Source organism: Heptranchias perlo, chromosome 2 (assembly GCF_035084215.1).
Source record: "Heptranchias perlo isolate sHepPer1 chromosome 2, sHepPer1.hap1, whole genome shotgun sequence".
NCBI lineage: Eukaryota > Metazoa > Chordata > Chondrichthyes > Hexanchiformes > Hexanchidae > Heptranchias > Heptranchias perlo.
Genome location: NC_090326.1, coordinates 31,638,602 through 31,661,908, shown reverse-complemented (window position 1 = coordinate 31,661,908; position 23,307 = coordinate 31,638,602). Strand labels below are relative to the sequence as shown.

The 23,307-nt window shown below is 41.4% G+C and overlaps 1 protein-coding gene across 1 annotated transcript in view; it reads left to right on the top strand.

Moving 5' to 3' along the window:
* The window catches only part of LOC137333211 (partitioning defective 6 homolog gamma-like), a 69,727-nt gene that overhangs the window by 9,316 nt on the left and 37,104 nt on the right, over positions 1 to 23,307 (top strand). The window contains exon 2 of the mRNA XM_067997382.1: positions 4,748 to 4,970. Coding sequence (XP_067853483.1) covers positions 4,748 to 4,970 — 223 coding nt within the window. The remainder of the gene's footprint in view (positions 1 to 4,747; positions 4,971 to 23,307) is intronic.

The window sequence follows — 23,307 nt, the reverse complement described above, 5'->3', positions numbered from 1 at the left end:
TCCCATGAACGAATAATAAAAAAGTACGATTATACAGTAAATTCAACGTTGAAATTCTTTTGTGAGTAGAAATGAACTTGTGGATTGCTGCATAGAATTAGGTAAATGATTGTTTTAGTACAGCAGGTTTGACAACATTTTTTTGAAGGAAAAGAACAATTATTTTCTTTCTCTCTCAAATCTTGAATCTGCATACAATTCCTCAAGTTTTTCAGTTATAAATTCCTATGCCCACATTTATAATGGTAACTGCCTATGCAAACTTGTCAAGATGCAACTGGACCCTGTTGCTAGTAAAAGTACTGTTGCCACCACTGGTGGGAGGCTGTAATTACAATGTGACAAGTTTACATAGGCAGTTTCCATTATAAATGTGGAAATAAGAATTTATTTTACACACACACATCCATATTTATAATGGAAACTGCCTATGTAATATTTATAAAATGTATTTTAAAATATAAAATTAAGGACAGAATATATGACTTCAAAATGGGTGTTGAGATGTCTGCACCTCGACCAATTATTCCCTGCCCCCAACCCTGCCTCAACTGAAGGTTACATTTTGTCTTAACTTTTCGTGCAACACCATGGGAGATCAATTAATATACCCATATATTATATAGCCGTCTATTAGAACATTGGAACTTGAGCATAGAATCAAGACTGAGTTCAATGTTATCTTTCAGATCAGATATCTGCTTGTTCAGGTGTACGTAAAAGATCCTACAAGCTGAAACGAGTTCCTTTATTCTTTACTGTATTTGAATTAGCATACCTTAGTTATAACAATTAACCCCAATAATGACATAGTTTAATGGAGAATTTGTAGGATGGCGACTGTCTCCTGTAAATCCTGATAACACAAAGTAACGCATTGTTAGATTAAACTTTTTTCAAACAAATTGTTATCTGAACTCTAATTTACAGTTTTTACTATATAATAGCTTCAGAGGTAGGACAAAGAGACTTTCAAAACATATTAAGTAAAAATAATGAATTAATGAGTAAATAGAAATAATTCAATAAACAACTTTAAAAAAATCTGGGTTAAATATCTGTTGGGCTAAACATACAAATAGGTATGGCACGATCAACGTCTGAGGTAATGTGTGCAACATGCATGATGTGGATTTTCCTGGACTCGTGTACCATGCAGGGTGAATACATATGTATGAAGTTTCTAGAAGTCTCATTCCTCACGCAGAATGTTGCACAGCTAGTGTGACAATTGGACACACTCCGGAACATTCACGACAGAGAAAGTTTTCTGGAGCAGAAGAGGGTGGTCACCCCACAGGTTGCTAGGAGTAGAGAAGATGGAAAGGGAGACTGTGTGACCATCGACAGAGAAAGCAGGAAGTGAATGGCGAGGGTAGACATGGGATCCTGGATGGAGCTGGATTTGTCTAATCGGTATGCCTGTTTAGGTAACTGTGATGTTGACAAAAAGGGTGACGCTGACTGGGATAACCATGACCGACTACAAAACTCTGGAGAATAAGTGGTTTCCTATGGGGGAAGACAGTACAGGTAGTAAGAATAGGCGAGTGATGATTGTGGGGGTGTTCTATAGTCAGGGAGATAGTTAGTTTATTTTGTAGACATGATCCAAAGTCCTGAATGGTATGTTCCTTCCTGGATGCCAGGGTTCTGGACATCCTGAGCGAATACTAAAGGTTCTGGAATGGGAGGGCGAGCAGCAAGAGGTTGTGGTTCAGGTGGGAACTGAAGGCATCAATAAGTGTAGGTTCGAGGTTCTGTAATGGGATTTTAAGTGGCTAAGGTCTAGATTAAGGGGTAGAACCTCCAGGATAGTAATCTTTTGATTGCTCTCAGTGCATTGTGCTGGACCAGACTGGGAGACAAAGATTAGTATTGCCAACATGTGGCTGGAAGGATAATGTAGAAGGGAAGATTTCAGATTCTTGGGATACTGGGACCACTCTTGTGGCCAGGAAAGGCTGTACAGATGGGATGGCCTTCACCTAAATCGGAGATGCACCCATATCCTTGCAGAAAGGGTAAATAAGTCAGTGGAGAAATAGTTTGGATTTTCCCCATACCAGTTAAAATCTAAGTCAAAAAGTATGAGAAAAAGAGCAGCAGGATATACGGGCAGGGTGGGGACAGTTCTATAAACAAATGCACGTAGCATAAAAAATAAAACAAGTTAGATAGAAGCACAAATCCAGCTTAAAGGGTATGATGATGTAGCCATTACAAGACCTGGCTACAACCTGAGCATGATTGAGAGCTAAATATCCCAGGCTATAGGATCTTTAGGAAGGATAGGGAAATTGGGAAAGGAGGGGGCGTAGCAAAATGTACTTTCTGTATCTTTGCATCTTTATGGCATCAGAATGATTTGCATTAAAAATTGAAAAATTTCCACATGTGCCTAATGTGTGTACAGTCCCCACCACTTACACCGCTCGCACTCATCATGGACAGCCGCATATATAACCGATTTAAAAGCTCTGCTGATTTCGGGCAAAGTCAGGTCTTCATGCAGCTTCAGTGGTGGGGACTGTATTTTTATCTTATTTCTGAATTTCCTCTTTCTCACAGTCTGCCTTCCGATTTTAATCTAATGGAGAGCAGGCTCGAGCTAAAGTTGCATTCCAGGTCCTCGTGGTGAACCAGCACTGCCCTTCATATGGCATGAGTGCTTGTATGTTTAGAAATAGTTTTTGTGATTGTTCCAGACGGTACGAATGGAACAATCATATCTGTGGGGTTAACTTTCTCCAACGTAATTGATGATCTAATGGGTCGGGGTCTTTCAATTGTAAGATTAAAAATAGTACTGGGAAACACTAAGTTCCATTTTTTTCCAAAAAAGTACTTGGGTGCAGAAGTTTAAAAATGTTTTGGAAAAAAATAACCTAAAATCTAGTGACCGTTTTGTAGCTAGTGACTACCTCCAGCAGTGCCAGTTACTGTATAATAAGGGTCATATACAATACCTAACATTTAAACCCAACATCAGAAGAAAGATCTCTGCTACCTACTATATTTCTGTGTTTTATGTACTGAATTAACAAGAATACAATTTCAACATAGCTTTGCGCTGTGAATGATGTTTACTGGTGACCACTGAAATTACTGTTTAAACTTATACTTTTGACCAGGTTGGAATTTTATTACCTCCTGGAGGTTGTGCTGTCCCTTTTAATGGACAAAGAAGGGAGAAATGAATGATTGGAATGAGAAAAGCAAGTGAAGCAAAAAAAATATATGGAGAAGGAAGAAGGGGAAATACAAAGAGTTGAATCGCAATAGTAAAAAGCAATGAAAAAAAATTGTGAGGTAATGGGAAGATAATCCAAAGATTCCACTAATGAAACTGTTGGGCTAGATGAGTTGACCAAAGGTACATCTGGGATAGTTGCCTGTTTTGATACAAGCAAAATCTTTCCAGCTTTCTCAATCAGTTAATTTTATTCAAATTTGTTGTGGTGGGGAAGAAGAGGAAGGAGGCAAGGAAGTAATGAGAGAAAAGATGTAATTTGCAGATTTTTTCATATGACATAAAATACTTCAAATCTTCCATCCTTAAAATGGTATAGCCACCACCATGTAACATTAGTTTCAAAAGCAAAATACAGCAGATTCTGGAAATCTGAAATAAAATTATTATTTTCGAGGAACAGCACTTCATCTTTCGTTTATGCACTTTACAACCTTCCAGACTCTACATTGATTTCAATAACTTCAGACCGTAACCACTACTCCCATTTTTTTTTTCCCCCATATATTTTGTTTTATTTATTGGACTGCAGCTGCTGGTTATGGCTCTGCTGTTGCCATTTACAGCTATCTAGACTGATCTTTTGTATCTTTACTTTTCCCATTACCACCCTCCTTGCCATGCACCATCATCCCTTTTGTCATTTAATCACTCTTGCCCTTTATCCTATCACAGACCTTCTCTTTTGTTCTTTCCTTCCCTCTCCCCTTTCCCCGGCTCTGTACTTGCTTAAAAACTTTAACTCTTTTAACATCTTCCAGTTCCGACGAAATGTCTTCGACTTGAAACGTTAACTCTGTTTCTTACTCCACATATGCTGCCTCACTTGCTGAGCTTTTCCAGCATTTTCTGTTTTATTTCAGATTTCCAGCATCCTTAGTATTTTGCTTTTGATTTATTATTTTCAAGTTGAGTTTGGAGAATTTGCTTTAATTTTACAATGGCTATCTCGTATCACAATGAATTGTAACACCTGTAAACCAGAGCAGTTATCCAATTTGTGTAGAGGTGATAGATGTAAAACTTAGGTCTTGTTTGTTGTTAGAACCATTGAGTTGCAATGCTCACTTTGCAGATTTCCATTATCCTCAAGAAGCATGGTTGCAAAATGCATAAAATGCAGTAGTGAGACTCCTTGTTACATTGTGCTTCTTAATTTCTCTTTACCCCTCTCTCGCCAACCTATCTTCAGCTTTGCAATCATGCCCAACCCTCCCAAGAGAGCCTGACAGGTAAGCTGCTTCCAGACTTTTGATAAAGGGTGGAGGAGAAAAGAAGGAAACTCATCTCCAGATTGTTTTTGAAACAGCAGCCTATTAGAGATTGGGAATTTTAATGCTGTGATATTTTTCTCTATCATAGGCTAAAGTTGGTTTTCATATAACTGGCTGCTATTCTATTTTTAAAAAGTGGATACTATTATTAAACTAAAGTTTATTTTGTGCAGTCTCAAATTTGCTCCAGTATATTTCTAATATTTTTATTTTTCATCAGTTTGGGGCAGAATTCCGAAGATTTTCCTTAAGTCGGTATAAACCTGGGAAGTTTGATGAATTCTACGGTCTGATCCTTCATATGCATAACATTTCAAACATGGATATATTAATTGGATACGCTGATGTCCATGGTGACCTGCTGCCAATCAACAACGATGACAACTTTTGCAAAGCCATTTCCATGGCAAACCCATTACTCAGGATTTTTGTACAACGGAAAGGTATGATTTCGGAAAAATTTCGCCTGAAAAGAAATTGTTGAAAGTACTGCATATATGCTTAGGCCTTGCCTATTTAGATTTTTTATGCGCTATTCATTTTCTCCCACCTGGTGTCTGGCCGCCTATGTTCTCTTGATTTTGTATTAAAATAGTTCACCAAATATTTATAGCTAAAACTTGATTGGTGTGATTATGCAATTAACTAGAAAATATAAAATTCTCTCCATCTTATTCAAATTGGATGCCCCAATCAATATCATTGATCAGCTAATAATTAAAGACTACATACAGTTACAGTTTACATAAACTGTAATATTATGTAAAACTAAACATAAACAACTTTACATTATGTTGCAGTTTCCTCCACGAGGCGAGGAAGACCTAATAACTGGGCATTGGGCATTCTACTGTACTTCTATTTTCTGTTTATGCAAGTCTAAGTTACTACTTTAAGTTTTAATGGGATTACATAAAGTTGACCAATGAATATTCAGTGCCTTACGAGCTGCTACTATATAGATATTGCCATCTCAAAAGTCCTGAAAATTGTGATTATTTTAAACTGTCTGTTGCTTCTGTCGGCCCTGCGTCCTGGTACATGTATGATTGGAAACATTGAGCTAGTATGAATATTTAGATCTGACTGCATGCAAAAATAGCATGAGAGTATTTTGCTACATAAAATATGTGAGAATATTTTCCTCTGGGTGTCATATAGTAAGAAAAGTTGCTTTTTTGATCAGCAAAGTAAGTATAGTATTCTGTAAAATTCTGGCTTTGGCAAATATACAGCATTATTTGAAGGTACACTAGTTGGTCATGTTAACACTGGTTGTTAAATCCTGTTAGATAAAAAATTATCAAAATAAATTAAAAGCTATAAATGGTTATCCAGTGATGTATATAGCTACAAAACTAAATCAGAAAAAATAAAAATATGGACAGTATTGCACCAATTGACACAATAACTAAGATCCATAATAAGAAATTGTTTAATTACATTTTTCCATGTCTGATGTGCTTATAGACAAAATGTTCATATTCTTTTACAGATCACATCCTGCACACATCACTTCCTAGTTTAGCACCATGCAATGTTTTCTGGGAAAAATTGTAGAGTTCTGCAATGGTTAATGCCTGGTTTGTTGTTTGCCCACCATGGGTCCATTTCAGAGCCCATAATTTCTGCATCCCCTTGATGCACTCCCAGCAACTTCTGAGCATCATCTGGAATGCTGAAGCATTTCCTAGAAGCAACTTGTAAGCATGTCTGGCAGGAGATACTGTGTCAGAGGTTTAACACACTCACTTCAATTCAAGACCTCACAGCTTATTTAGTCACTACTGATTCTGCCACCCAAGGGCCTTGTGCACAGCATTGTCTGCCACTTCTATCCATGTGTAGACTGGAAAATGACTGGAGTCCAAGTCTGCCTGAGAAAGAGGAGGATGCGAGCATGCCAGCTTTTGCTGACCAAGCGCCACGCAATCAGATGGTACAGATATTTAGTGCTTTTACACTCTGGCGGCTGAGAATCTGAACATTTCAGGTCCAGAGATCCCTGCATTAAGAATTGAGCTGTTTATCGGGATCTCCCAAATATTTTGGGTTTATCATTGGGAGACTTATTTTTCCCATTTTTTTTCCCTGAAGATTGCAGTTCAGTTTGGAAGGGCATGCATAAGCACCCCCTATTTAAGACTAAAGAAGACAAAACCGACTGGGTTTATCATGCCACTGCTGCTTTGTTCTAAAATCCATTGGCTGAGAATTCAGTGGTTGTACTTCAATTGTTAAACCAGAATGTCCTTAAGGTAGATATTGTTCCATTGTTTGGGGCAAACAGACATTCACACAAGTTGAGGCAAAGGTCCAATTAGTATGCCACATAGGAGAATGGGGCAGGGCTTAAAAAAAAGGGGGGGGGAATGGGTTGGGTTAAGAGTGGTTGCTAAATGAAACAGACTTTATAAAGATAATTGAGATGGCGGTGGCAATATAAATAACTAGACGTTTTAGGACAAACTGTGGGCAATGAAGACCAACCTGGATGACAGGGAAAGTAATAAAAACTTGGTTTGAATCATTAAGCTACTTTATTCCACAGTAAGATGAACGTACAGAGCCATTGGCCTCAATTTTAACGCTCCCCTGATTTGGGGGGTGGGGGCGGGTGGTGATGTAGGTTAAAATATTGGGATCAATGTTTAAATTTTTACCAACCCAAATCAGGCCATCAACAAGGCTCCTGCGAAAGGCAGACGGGATAAGGTCCTTTTTAGCACTCCTAGTTGGCCAGGAGAAGTAGGTGTGCACCCCTAGGCCTCACAAAGAAGCCTTTTGCCCCCCCCCCCCCCCCCCCAGAGCCCCGATCTTGTACCTCCCCCAATCCCGGTCCCAGTTTTCTGCCTCTCCCAATCACTGCCTCAAGCCTTACCCCCTGCCCCAGTCCCACTGACTGCCGGGGACCGTCCCTACTGGTCCCCGGCTGCAGCTTCCTGTCACTACTTACCGCTCCTATCCACCAGCCAGGCAGTCAATCTGGCTGTCGGGCGAGTGTCAGCCCAAAATTTTTCAAATGAGGCCTTACCGGGTTCTTCGTCCGCTACCCGGGTTCTTCGCCCGCTACCAGGCTTCCCTGCAAACTCCCCACCTCCCCGTTAATATCAGGGCCATAGTTATGATCAGATCCACTTAGACGGTATGCGGATACACAGTGTGAACTGAGAGTTTGGTACGTGTGGGAGTTTAAGGGTTAATCTCTTGTGGGAGTTTAAGGGTTAATCTCTTTAAAATCTAGTGCATATTGCTTTCAACTGTTTAAGTTCAATTGCTATTAACTGTTTAAGTTCAATTTTAAAGTTTAAATTTTTAAGTTTCTGTCAGGCTTCAGCAGAGAGAGCTGCTGCAGCAAGTTAATTGGTTAGCTAGATTAAACTGGTTACCTGAAGGTGGGGCAGGCCTGACACATCGGAGTCTCAAACTGTAGAAATACAGGGGCCTGTCAATGCGAACAGCACGGTGTGCGGATACACAGTGTGAACTGAGAGTTTGGTACGTGTGGGAGTTCGGTGAAGTGGGGGAAGGAGGTGCTGCTTTGCCTTGCTTTTCCTAACTTTTACCCCACCTGAGAGTAGAAGACTGAGATTGGGGAATAAAAAGCAGCAGCAGACCTGCAACAAGAGACAACTACTGTGCGACGTCACAGGTGAGGCAGGAGAGTCCGAGAGGTGAGCACAGTATAAAAGGAGAGACCTAGAGCGGGAGGAGAGTCTGAGAGTCTAAGGCAAGTCATGGCAGCAGAGCTCGCACCCGTGATATGCTCCTCCTGCACTATGTGGGAAGTCATGGACACTACCAGTGTCCCTGGTGACCATGTGTGCAGGGAGTGTGTCCAGCTGTAGCTACTGGCTAACCGTCTTTCGGAGCTGGAGCTGCGGGTGGATTCACTGTGGAGCATCCGCGATGCTGAGACTATCGTCGATAGCACGTTCAGTGAGGTGGTCACGCCGCAGGTAAAGATTACGCAGGCAGAAAGGAAATGGGTGACCGCCAGGCAGAGTAAAAGGACTAGGCAGGTAGAGCAGGAGTCCCATGGGGCCATCTCCCTCTCAAACAGATATTCTGCTTTAGATACTGTTGGGGGAGATGGCTTATCAGGGGAATGCAGCAAGAGCCAGGTTCGGGGCACCACGGGTGGCTCTGCTGCACAGGAGGGGAGGAAGAAGAGTGGCAGGGCTATAGTGATAGGGGATTCAATTGTAAGGGGAACAGATAGGCGTTTCTGCGGCCGCAAACGTGACTCCAGGATGGTATGTTGCCTCCCTGGTGCTACGGTCAAGGATGTCACGGAGCGGCTGCAGGGCATTCTGGAGGGGGAGGGTGAACAGCCAGTAGTCGTGGTCCATATTGGTACCAACGACATAGGTAACAAAAAGGGATGAGGTCCTGCAAGGCGAATTTAAGGAGTTAGGAGATAAATTAAAAAGCAGGACTTCAAAGATAGTGATCTCAGGATTTCTACCGGTGCCACGTGCTAGTGAGTATAGGAACAGGAGAATAGACAGGATGAATGCATGGCTGCAGGGATGGTGTAGGAGGGAGGGATTTAGATTCCTGGGACATTGGGACTGGTTCTGGGGAAGGTGGGACCTGTACAAGCATGACGGGTTACACCCGAGCAGGACCGGGACCAATGTCCTCGCGGGGGTGTTTGTTAGTGCTGTTGGGGAAGGTTTAAACTGGAGTGGCAGGGGGATGGGAACCTGAGCGGGGAGTCAGAAGGGAATAAAATTGAGAGCAACAAGAGAGGGGAAGACCCAGGGGAAATCTACAATACAAATAGTACAAACAGTTGTTCAAGAACAAGTGAGAGGGAAAAGCATAGAGCAGCGGAAAGAAAGTGTACTTTAGGCACGACGGATAAAATAAAAACTAGAAGGTGTAAGGCGATTAACCCAGCACCAAAGCTGTTGGCAGGGAGTTGGGAACCTGAGCAGGGAAACAGAGGAAAGCGTGTCAGGAAGGGACAGAAGGTATGGAGTAAAAGGTAAAGTGTTAAAAAAGGAAAAAGCAGGAACTAAGTGTCACAAAACATATTTGAAAGTTCTTTATCTGAACGCACGTAGCATTCGTAACAAAATGGACGAGTTAACGGCACAAATAACTACGTATTGGTATGATCTTGTGGCCGTGACAGAAACATGGCTGCAGGGTGGCAACGACTGGGAATTAAATATGCCAGGGTATTTAACAATCAGGAAGGACAGGCAGGAAGGAAGGGGAGGTGGGGTGGCTATGTTAATAAAGGAAGGAATCACTGTAATACAGAAACATGATATTGGGACAAAGGATCAGGATAATGAAACAGTTTGGGTCGAGATAAGGAATAATAAGGGGAAAAAAACACTAGTGGGCATAGTATATAGGCCTCCTAATAGTTGCAACTCTGCTGGAAGAAGTATTAATCAGGAAATAGTCGGGGCATGTAATAAGGGAACAGTTAAAATCCCCCATAATTATAGCTATCATATTAACTGGACAAATCAAATTGGGCAGGGCAGCCTTGAGGAAGAGTTTATTGAGTGTATTAGGGATGGATTTCTTGAGCAGTATGTAACTGATCCTACAAGGGGGCAAGCAACCTTGGACCTGGTCCTGTGTAATGAGCCAGGATTAATTAATAATGTCCGAGTTAAGGATCCCCTTGGAATGAGTGACCATAACATGGTTACATTCCATATCCAATTAGAGGGTGAGAAGGTTGGTTCTGAAACAAGCGTACTGAGCTTGAATAAAGGAGACTATGATGGTATGAGGGAGGAATTGATTAAAGTGGACTGGGAAAATAGATTAAAGGGTAAGACGGTACATGAGCAGTGGTGTTCATTTAAGGAGTTATTTTACAACTTTCAAAACAAATATATTCCACTGAGGAAAAAAGGGTGTAAAAGAAATGACAGCCATCCGTGGCTAAGTAAAGAAATTAAGGATAGTATCCGACTAAAAACAAGGACATATATGGTAGCCAAACTTAGTGGGAGGATAGAAGATTGGGAAGTCTTCAAAAGACAGCAAAAAGTAACTAAAGGATTGATTAAGAAAGGGAAGATAGATTATGAAAATAAATTAGCAAAAAATATAAAAACAGATAGCAAGAGTTTCTATAGTTATATAAAAAGAAAAAGGGTGGCTAAGGCAAATGTAGGTCCCTTAGAGGATGAGACCGGGAAATTAATGGTGGGAAACATGGAGATGGCAAAAATGCTGAACAAATATTTTGTTTCAGTCTTTACGGTAGAGGACACTAAGAATATCCCAACACTGGACAAACAGGGGGCTCTGGGGGGGAGGAGCTAAATACGATTAAAATCACTAAGGAATTGGTACTCAGTAAAATAATGGGACTCAAGGCGGATAAATCCCCTGGACCTGATGGCTTACATCCTAGGGTCTTGAGGGAAGTGGCAGTGGGGATTGTGGATGCTTTGGTAATAATTTTCCAAAATTCTCTGGACTCGGCAAAGGTCCCGGCAGATTGGAAAACTGCTAATGTAACACGCTTATTTAAAAAGGGTAGTAGGCAGAATGCTGGAAATTATAGACCAGTTAGCCTAACATCTGTGGTGGGTAAAATTTTGGAATCTATTATTAAGGAGACAGTAGCGGAACATTTGGATAAACATAATTTAATAGCACAAAGTCAGCATGGCTTTACGAAGGGGAAGTCATGTCTGACAAATTTGCTTGAGTTCTTTGAGGACATAACGTACAGGGTGGATAAAGGGGAACCAGTGGACGTAGTGTATTTAGACTTCCAGAAGGCATTCGACAAGGTGCCACATAAAAGATTATTGCTCAAGATAAGGAATCACTGGATTGGGGGTAATATTCTGGCATGGGTGGAGGATTGGTTATCTAACAGGAAGCAGAGAGTTGGGATAAATGGTTCATTCTCGGACTGGCAACCAGTAGCCAGTGGTGTTCCGCAGGGGTCGGTGCTGGGTCCCCAACTCTTTACAATCTATATTAACGATTTGGAGGAGGGGACCGAGTGTAAGATATCAAAGTTTGCAGATGATACAAAGATGGGAGGGAAAGTGGAGAGTGAGGAGGACATAAAAAACCTACAGGGGGATATAGACAGGCTGGGTGAGTGGGCGGAGATTTGGCAGATGCAATACAATATTGGAAAATGTGAGGGTTATGCACTTTGGCAGGAAAAATCAGAGAGCAAGTTATTATCTTAAAGGCGAGAAACTGGAAAGTACTGCAGTACAAAGGGATCTGGGGGTCCTTGTGCAAGAAGATCAAAAAGTTAGTATGCAGGTGATCAAGAAGGCCAACGGAACGTTGGCTTTTATTGCTCGGGAGATAGAATATAAAAACAGGGAGGTATTGCTGCAGTTATATAAGGTATTGGTGAGACCGCACCTGGAATACTGCATACAGTTTTGGTCTCCATACTTAAGAAAAGACATACTTGCTCTCGAGGCAGTACAAAGAAGGTTCACTCAGTTAATCCCGGGGATGAGGGGGCGGACATGTGAGGAGAGGTTGAGTAGATTGGGACTCTACTCATTGGAGTTCAGAAGAATGAGAGGCGATCTTATTGAAACATATAAGATTGTGAAGGGGCTTGATCGGGTGGATGCGGTAAGGATGTTCCCAAGGATGGGTGAAACGAGAACTGGGGGGCATAATCTTAGAATAAGGGGCTGCTCTTTCAAAACTGAGATGAGGAGAAACTTCTTCACTCAGAGGGTAGTAGGTCTGTGGAATTTGCTGCCCCAGGAAGCTGTGGAAGCTACATCATTAAATAAATTTAAAACAGAAATAGACAGTTTCCCAGAAGTAAAGGGAATTAGAGGTTACGGGTAGCGGGCAGGAAATTGGACATGAATTTAGATTTAAGGTTAGGATCAGATCAGCCATGATCTTATTGAATGGCGGAGCAGGCTCGAAGGGCCGATTGGCCTACTCCTGCTCCTATTTCTTATGTTCTTATGTTCAATCGACGTAATTTACCTCCACATAACAAAAATAACAAACACACTTCAGGGGTTCGTGTTGCTTGACTTAAACACACTAACTCCTCTGCCTTCTGACTTACAGAGCCTATGTCTTCTGGACCTTTCTGCTTCAGCTCCCTCCCTGTTGCAAAAATTAGACTTCCTTTTAGGTATCTATATCTATCTATCTTCTTCTGATCCCCTGCTTCACAAACAAACAGAAATCAAAGGGTATTCTAACACAACGGGTGAGAAATGTTTTCAATTACCTAAACAAACCAACGCATCATGTTTTATTTAGTCTTTAGGAAAACCAACTGCTGTTTAACATATTAAACTCTTTCTATAGAAAAATTGTTAAAAGAACCTAAATTATGATAAAGTGAAGACATTCAAATACTATTAAGTTGTCTGCGACAGAGGCTAGTTAGACCCAGTCCAAGGAAATACATAATGGATGCAAAAAGATTGTTGGTGGCTGGATACTTGAACAAAATATGTGTGGATGAATCACTTGGAAGTGGTACCAGTTAACTAAGGAACAGCAAATGAGGTCTTGAGGTTTACTGAACCGTGAGTCACCATAGGATAGGGTTTGTTGTCTTAGACCAGGGCTTGGATCGTTGTTTTCCTTTAAGACATTCCATGGGACTAGGTCTAGGTCCAGCTCTAGCAGATCCATCTAGATCAGGAAAGGGATGTTTTTGTGGTTCTCAAAAAGGATACTATCTCATTTTATATCTCTGAACATTGAATTAGTTCCTTCGCAAGGAATGGTTCAAGTTGGTGACCCTGCCTCAGATTATTCAGGCAGTGTCCAGGAAACTACATGGCCAAAATGGATGTCAAGGATACCTGCTTTCACATTGCCATTCATTCAGTCTTGTCATTGCAGTTATCTCCCATTTAGTTTTTAGGATAATAGCTACCACTACAAGATGTTGATCTTTGATCTGTGTAGCCCACAGTTTTTAAGATAAGTTTTATGGCACATCATCTCGCCAGGAAAGATACTACAACAGCAAATGCTTTAAGCTACATGACTGACAAAACTCACAAGTAGAAGATTCACACTGAGGTAATCCAGAACATATTCCAGACTTGAGTTTGCCCATCAATGGCCATTGGTGACAAAACAATCTGCAACTTCTGTCATTCTGTTTAACAATCAAAGACAAGTTGGCCTGAAGGCAGAACAATCTTTTTTCTTGGAAACAAATCCTTCTGTATGTATTTTCTCTGTTTTCCCTAATACCCAGTATTGCAGACAATCTGAGCACAAGGAGGAAATGTGATTCTTCCACTGATTTCTCATCTGGTCTTACTACCCGATGGGAAATATTATCTCTCATTTGTGGGGTCAATTTTGCATCTGGATCCAGCAATCTTAAAAACTAACAGCCTCACTGTAGGCAGAGGTGATTGGTAGACCAATATAGCTATCTCTTGGGAAATATCTAGGGTTCCTGGCAGAGTTTGTATCCCACTCCTCATAAATCAGAGTTGGAAAAATATCTTTGTGTAGATTTTAAAAGAAGTCTGTCTTATTATGCAAACCATATCAAATTCTTCCACTAATCTCAGCAGTTATTTGTTCTATATGGCACTGTCAGGATATTGCTGTTTGCCCAGTGGCTTGTTGGTTGCACTTGCATTGCTACCATCTAGCTGCAGGAAATCCACAGGGTCAGTGAAAGGTCATTATACTGGTAGCAGAGCTGTCCAACTCCTTGGAGTCTCTCTGCTCCCACAAGAACCCTCCTCCCCCTTCACTACTTGATGAATCTCCAGCATTGTGTTGGGATGCAACCTAAGGAAGAAAAAAAGCTACCTACTTTGTTGGCTCACCTTTATTCTAATGAGCATCATCCTGACACTGCTTCCAACCCAGCTGTACTGTTGGGAAGAGAGTGCATATCAAGAAACAGCTGAGTGCACTGGATACAGCAAAGGCTATTGGCCCCGACAACATCCCAGCTGCAGTGTTGAAGACTTGTGCTCCAGAACTAGCGGTGCCTCTAGCCAAGCTGTCCCAGTACAGCTACAACACTGGCATCTACCCGACAATGTGGAAAATTGCCCAGGTATGTCCTGTCCACAAAAAGCAGGACAAATCCAATCCGGCCAATTACAGCCCCACCAGTCTACTCTCAATCATCAGCAAAGTGATGGAAGATGTCGTCGACAGCGCTATCAAGCGGCACTTACTCACCAATAACCTGCTCATGGATGCTCAGTTTGGGTTCCGCCAGGACCACTCGCCTCCAGACCTCATTACAGCCTAGGTCCAAACATGGACAAAAGAGCTGAATTCCAGAAGTGAGGTGAGAGTGACTGCCCTTGACATCAAGGCAGCATTTGACCGAGTGTGGCACCAAGGAGCCCTAGTAGAATTGAAGTCAATGGGAATCAGGGAGAAAACTGTCCAGTGGCTGGAGTCATACCTAGCACAAAGGAAGATGGTAGTGGTTGTTGGAGGCCAATCATCTCAGCCCCAGGACATTGCTGCAGGAGTTCTTCAGGGCAGTGTCCTCGGCCCAACCATCTTCAGCTGCTTCATCAATGACCTTCCCTCCATCATAAGGTCAGAAATGGGGATGTTCACTGATGATTTCACAGTGTTCAGTTTCATTCGCAACCCCTCAGATAATGAAGCAGTCCATGCCCGCATGCAGCAAGACCTGGACAACATCCAGGCTTGGGCTCATAAGTGGCAAGTAACATTCGCTCCAGACAAGGGCCAGGCAATGACCATCTCCAACAAGAGAGAACCTTACCACCTCCCCTTGACATTCAATGGCATTACCATCGCCGAATCCCCCACCATCAACATCCTGGGGATCACCATTGACCAGAAAGTTAACTGGACCAGCCATATAAATACTGTGGCTACGTGAGCAGGTCAGAGGCTTGGTATTCTGTGGCGAGTGACTTACCTCCTGATTCCCCAAAGCCTTTCCACCATCTACAAGGCACAAGTCAGGAGTGTGATGGAATACTTTCCGCTTGCCTGGATGAGTGCAGCTCCCACAACACTCAAGCAGCACGACACCATCCAGGACAAAGCAGCCCGCTTGATTGGCACCCCATCCACCACCCTAAACATTCACTCCCTTCACCACCGGCGCACTGTGGCTGCAGTGTGTACCATCCGCAGGATGCACTGCAGCAACTCGCCAAGGCTTCTTCAACAGCATCTCCCAAACCCGCGACTTCTACCACCTAGAAGGACAAGAGCAGCAGGCACATGGGAACAACACCACCTGCACGTTCTCCTCCAAGTCACATGCCATCCCAACTTGGAAATATATCGCCATTCCTTCATCGTCGCTGGGTCAAAATCCTGGAACTCCCTTCCTAACAGCACTGTGGGAGAACCTTCGCCACACGGACTGCAGCGGTTCATGAAGGCGGCTCACCACCACCTTCTCGAGGGCAACTAGGGATGGGCAATAAATGCCGGCCTCACCAGCGACGCCCACATCCCATGAACGAATAAAATATATATATAGTCTTTATTTGGAAGCACCTTGAAGCAAAGTGATAGCTTCATGGCTACTGGAAATCCCAGTATATTTATTTTCCCTTTTGCAGTACCAGGCAAGTTGTTGTGCCGGGGTCTCAACTACTGGCTTTTCTTTTCTTGCAAAACATCGATGTAAAATTTGAAATCACACATGACCACAGAGAAGGACTAGGAGAATTCCTTGTTCCAAATTAATAGTATCTCTTCAAGAAGCATTCCTTCTCCCCATTATGTTCGAGATTAAATTTTATTTGTCTTTCCAACTAATTTTGCTTCTTTCCTTCTTTAATGTTTTGCTCTTCTTACTCATTTTGAAGTTTTTTTTTGTTGTTTCCCCCTTTTTAAATGTTTTCATTTTCTGTTATTTTTTTGACAATTCTAGATTCTTAATGCTTCTTCATTTTCAGTTTTCCATTCATTTGTATTTCTCATTCAGTGCTTTTATTCCTACATTTTCTATATTACCCCTGCTGCAGTCCCAAGTTACAATTGTATAACCGTCAGCCTTGATAATATTGCTTGAGGGAAAGAAATCTAACCTGGGAATTTTTTCAGTCCAATTGAGCAAGCCTCCTGGGAGATTAACCAAAGAAGAACTGTTGACTGAAGTCCATGACTTAGATCATACTACCCTGCTGAATGAGAATAGTATGGGTGCAGTAGAAATGGTGTGGGGGAAGGAAGTAAATAACATTTCCAAAGTGAACAAACTTATTACTTTTCCTTAAATAGATATTGAGATCAAATGCAGTTCTTATAATTTAAAAAGAAATAAATCCTGACAGGCTGAAGAATCTCACAGCTCTGAATGTCAACCCATCAATGTTTTAAGCCTACTGTAACTGTACCAAAACTACAGTGTCAAATTAGCTCACAGCCATTTTTAATATTTCATAAATATTAACTCGATCTATGGACCACATAAGATCCCTGCAGATGTTGAGAAGTCTCGAGACAGTCTTTGCCCTAGCCTCTCACTACTTGGCCCCATTATCCATTCCCCAACTTGGTACACAGAGGCTGTTATCTTTATCTATACCCTGGCCTTAAAGAAAAGCAAGATACAAATGAGTAAATCAGCAAAGGACTATGTGCAAGAAGCATCAAGAGTGAGTGAGAGCAAGAGCAAATACGGTGTGAACAAGAATACTAGAAAGAACAAACGAGAAGGTGCATTTGAATGCAAAAGAGCATGAGATACAGAGACAGTGTCAGCATAAAAGATAAAGAGCGTGCAAACATAAGAGAGAGAGGGAGAAAAATATTTAAATTTTGCATGTGAACAGTGCCACATTGATCAACTCATATGGTACACATTTTCTCCAGACGTCAATCTGGACACAAAGAAACAGCCTCAAAACTTGGAAGAGTTTTGTTCTGTATAAGAGACTTTGCATACGTGGCTGAAGATGGAATATTGCAAGGAGTCTGTGATAGCTTCAGTGAAGGCAGTTTCTTCAATGGTTAGACTCAGTCAGTCCTTAAGTAAATTAAGCCTAAATTCTCCTGGACTAATGTAGGTCTACACTGGTTGGAAAAGATGAAAACCTGAAAATGTGTGAAATGTAGATAAATCGACTAAATGTGGGAAATAATCTCAGCTATTGTCAGATTCTCAGGGATCCACAAACTGAGTTGGAAGTACAAGAAATAAACTTAAATAAAGAGATGAGACTGGGTATGTTTCCTATTTGAAGCTCATTTTCTTATTCCTTGTGAACATACTCTGTCCTTTCACCTCACCATTGACAGCTGTGCCTTCAGCCGCCTAGGTTCCACGAAATGGAATTCCCTCCCTAAACCCCCGTGCCCCTCCACTTTTTTACTAAGCTCAAAATACAGTCTCCTTTGGCTCAGCATCCATTTTTCTTTATACCTCCGTGAAGCTCTTTGGAATGTTTTTCTATGTTAAAGATGCTATATAATTGCATTTTGGTGCTGATGTTTTGAAATAGAGACTTCTCGCACAGTCTCCTACCCTAATACCTAACGCCTCCTAGCACCTAAAACTGTGGAACTCCTTGCCTCACTCACTCTTTGTGTCGTACAATTTTCAGGCTTTTAAAACCCAAGCTTGGTGCCACCTGGTCAGTACTTCCTGGTGTACCTTGTTTTCACTTTCACTTTTTTGAACCATGGTGTCCTTTGCTATGGGCTTTGGCTCTTCATCTTGGGGTCTTGTTTTTTTTTTAAGTTGTCCCCCTCCTGAAGGAATCTCATTGCTTTCTGAATCTGAAACTATTTTTGAGTCTATGATAAAGTGTGGAGGGATAACACTATACTACATGGTTTTATTTTTATCAAACAATAGAATACGGAAACTAGTGTTTACTACCTTGGGACATTGTACACTGAGGTCGAAATGAGTGGGACACTTAGGAGCAAGAAAACTTTATTTAAAAAAACACTTGATTACCATGGGGGGTACCATTGTTACACCTCTGGGCTACACTCTTGTAAAAGTAAATAATAGGCAGTGCGAGTCTCATCCAGCAAATAAGGGGCTTGGGATCCACTTACGGGAGCAACTGACACCACCGAAGTTCAGAAAGTTTCTACGGCAGACCTGAATTTGTAACGAGGTGGATCCAGATGGGTGGATGATAACAAGTAGAAGGAACGAGATGACCAATTATTCTGGGCTTAGGAGACCATCAGCAAGTATATCCACTGAATTTTCAGGTGAAATATCCATGAGTTATACTTGATCCAGTTTGGATCATTTGAAAACCCATTGGCTGGTGCATATGCAGATGGCTGAGATGAAAAATCTTCTGTCATCTGTAACAATTCCTTTACACTGTTGTAGCCAATCTTGCGTTGTGGCACCTACGTCTGTCTATACTCGGTAACCAATTTGTGAGAACTCTTTTTAAGAGAATTCTCGGGTAGTTGTCAGGCATGTTCTCAATACTCCAACATTTCGGCTTTATTGTCAACTATAAGAAGCTGCATCTACTTTTGTATTCCGGTCTGGTGGCATTCTAAATACTTGACTGTCCATGAAGTTGTTATTGAATACCCTCCACAAGTGGTCTCTCCGCAGGTGAGGGTTCAAGACATTGGAGATAGATCAGGCCTCTGAAGTGATGATCGCAGGAATGAAATGCCCTCCAAATTGTCTTCCTACAGCCACTACCTCCTCAACTGATGCTGATGGTGAATGCCTGTGTGGATGGGAGTTTCATGACCGATTGGGTGAGCTCAAGGCAGGTAGAGTGCAGACAAGTCGACCTGGCACATCAACAGGCTCAAAATACAAGCACTACAATTGGCCCCGAGACATTTTCAAACTGTTCAGCTTTGGACATACAACACAGTGGTTGTCCAGTATGTTGTCAAATGAGATGGGACTGACTTTGTGCCTCAGTCAAGATGCTGTACTGCTTGCTTATTGCTCTGTGAACTACTTGATGCCTTTAGCACAGGATCTCGTTGGGTTAGACAGTGCAATAGTTGATACCATCAGCCAATGGCAGTAACCAAGGTGAACCAGAAGACCTCAGGACCTGAGGTTACCTTATGATCATTCTATTCATTTTACTGGACAATTACCAACTCTGTTGTTTCAGCTGCAAGATTCCTAGTTTACTATGAAAGATCAAAGAGAAAGCAATAGTAATTTTAGTAACCACCAACTGGTTTCACAAGCGGAGACTCATTTTGAAATGCCAAAACTTTCCACAATGATGAGAGGAGTTAGAAAAGCCAGTTAATTTTCACTGCCTTGGCAGAGCGGATCAGCCACCCATTGTAGAACCCATCTGATTTTCATCCCATTGAAATCAATGGGATGAAAATCGGGCAGGCTCTGCAATGGGTGGATGATCTGCTTCGCCAGATTATCGTCCATGTGATGAGGTGAAAATTAGTTCTCTAGGTCTTTTATTTTCAGTCAGCAGGGCATTCACCTGCAATGTGCTATATTTTATATAATTTTGTAGAGCCTGAAAACTGGCTGAATTTAAGGATAAGGCTGGGAAATATTTTTAGGATCCTTAAATCGGTTTTAGAATTGCATTCTGGATAATGGTATATGACCACCTAATGGTGGTTTCCTAACTATTTGAAAATATGTGTTTAATTAGAAATGTTTGTTTTACACTAATTCAAAGTATGAGATGTAAAGCTTTAAGTTCTAACATGTTTTTAATGGGTGGTAGAAAAGGTGCTTTGTGGGAGAGGACAAAGTACAATGCAAGTACTGCACTTTAAAATCAGTTGGTGGTTGGTCGTAGCTTATTTGTTACCTTTTTACTAGCAATTCTTGAGGATTTTGCTAGGAGAAAATCTAACACCGCTTTACTAAAGGCATAAAAACAGAAACATAGAAAATAGGAGCAGGAGTAGGCCATTCGGCCCTTCAAGCCTGCTTCGCCATTCAGTATGATCATGGCTGATCCTCTATCTCAATACTATATTCCTGCTCTCTCCCCATGCCCCTTGATGCCTTTTATGTCTAGAAATCTATCTAGTTCCTTCTTAAATATATTCAGTGACTTGGCCTCCACAGCCTTCTGTGGTAGAGAAATCCACAGGTTCACCACCCTCTGAGTTAAGAAATTTCTCTTCATCTCAGTCCTAAATGTCCTACCCCATATCCTGAGACTGACCCCTCGTTCTGGACCTCCCAGCCAGGGGAAACATCCTCCCTGCATCCAGTCTGTCTAGCCCTGTCAGAATTTTACATGTTTCAATGAGATTCCCCTTTCATTCTTCTAAACTCGAGTGAATACAGGCCAAGTCGACCTAATCTCTCCTCATACGACAGTCCTGCCATCCCAGGAATCAGTCTGGTGAACCTTCGCTGCACTCCCTCTATGGCAAGTATATCCTTTCTTCGGTAAGGAGACCAAAACTGCACACAATACTCCAGGTGTGGTCTCACCAAGGCCCTGTATAACTGCAGTTAGACATCCTTGCTCCTGTACTCAAATCCTCTTGCAATGAAGGCCAACATACCATTTGCCTTCCTAACTGCTTGCTGCACCTGCATGTTTGCTTTCAATGACTGGTGTACAAGGGCACCCAACATTTGCACATCAACATTTCCCAATCTATCACCATTTAAATAATACTCTGCCTTTCTGTTTTTCCTTCCGAAGTGGATAACTTCACATTTATCCACATTATACTGCATCTGCCATGTATTTGCCCACTTACTCAACTTGTCTAAATTGCCTTGAAGCCTCTTTGCATCCTCCTCACAACTCATGATCCCACCTAGTTTTGTGTCAGCAAACTTGGAAATATTACATTTGGTTCCCTCATCCAAATTATTGATATATATTGTGACTAGCTGGGGCCCAAGAACTGATCCCTGTGGTACCCCACTAGTCACTGCCTGCCACCCGGAGAAAGACCTGTTTATTCCTACTCTCTGTTTCCTGTCTGTTAACCAATTTTCAATCCATGCCAGTATATTACCCCCAATCCCATGTGCTCTAATTTTGCACATTAACCTCTTATGTGGGACTTTATCAAAGGCATTTTGAAAATCCAAATAAACCACATCCACTGGTTCTCCCTTATCTATTCTAGAAGGCAGCTCACCACCACCTTCTCAAGGACAATTAGGGATGGGCAATAAATGCTGGCCTTGCCAGCGACGCCCACATCCCATGAACAAATAATTTTTTTTTAAATTCTATCAGTGACATCCTCAAAAAACTCCAGTAGGTTTGTCAAACATGATTTCCCTTTCATAAATCCATGTTGACTTTGTCTAATCCCGTTGATATTTTCTAAGTGTCCTGTTATCAATTCCCTTATAATAGACTCTAGCATTTTCCCTACTACTGATGTTAGGCTAACCGGTCTGTAGTTCCCTATTTTCTCTCTCCCTCCTTTTTTAAATAGTGGGGTTACATTTGCCACCCTCCAATCTGCAGGAACTGGTCCATAATCTATAGAATTTTGGAAGATGACAACTAATGCACCTGCTATTTCCATGTTTACCTCTTTTAGTATTCTGGGTTGCAGGTTATCAGGCCTTGGGGATTTATTGGCTTTCAGTCCCATTAATTTCTCCAGGACTTTTTTTTACTAATACTAATTTCCTTTAATTCCTCCTCCTCGCTAGTCACTTGGTTCCCTATCATTTCTAGGAAGTTATTTGTGTCCTCTTCCGTGAAGACAGAACCAAAGTATTTGTTTAATTGCTCTGCTATTTCCTTGTTCCCCATTATAAATTCTCCCGTTTCTGACTGTAAGGGACCTACATTTGTCTTCAAAATGCTAGAAATACTCAGCAAGTCAGACAGCATCTGTAGAGGAAGAAACAGAGTTAAAGTTTCAGGTCGATGACTTCATCAGAACTGGAAGAATTAGAAGAATTAACAGTTTTTAAGCACGTACAGAGCCAGGCAAAGGGTGGGGGGAGGGAAGGGATGGAAGGAATGAACAAAAGGGAAGGTCTGTGCTAGAGTGGAGGGCAGGAGTGAGTAAATGACAAAAGGGATGAGGGTGGCAAGGCAAGATACTAAAGGTATATTGTCCAAAGTTCAGATCACGCTACATGACACCATTGCACATTTCCAAACAAAAATATACACAGGCAAATAACTTTTACCTGGTCTGTAGTAGGATGAGCTGGGTGAGTGGGAATATAATTTATCATATTGCTAAGCAAATTATAGGTCTGTGACCAATAATTTATGCCCAATTCTCATTTGTTTATATATTTAGTAAAGATAAAGGGTTGTACTTTGTTTTCCCCAGCAAAATGTGAGATGGGTGTGGTTTAATTTCAAGGGTAACTAAGCCTTTAAAAGACTTCTCATTGAGTTTTTTTTAAGCCATCTATTTCAGTTTCTCTGTATTTTGAATGACATCTCTTTAGGACTGTCAGGAGCACTCCATTATTATCTTAATTTTCACTCATGTATACTGAACATGGTCTATATGTGGCTTTTTTTTAATAACTGTGCTTTTTATGAAGAGGATGTTTTCTGTTTTATAGTTATTGATGGTACCGGTTATAGCCTCAACATGTTAATTATTCTGCCAAAATGTTGGCTTTAATATCTTGGCCATGATTTCACTATTGTTGCACCTAATCATGCTGCGGCCTCTAAATACTTCCCAAAAGAAACCATTTAAAGTTACAAAACCTTCATCATCCTGTCAATAAACCTTGCTTAGCCAAGTTAAATAAAAGTCTGATGTGCAAGCAAAAAAAAAACAGTAGTTAGCTTCTGTAAGCAGCATATAATGTCTCGTGTAATTTCCCTCCGGAATAAATATATATATATTTCAATTGTCCATCATTGTTTAAAAATGGTATTCCAATTGAACACT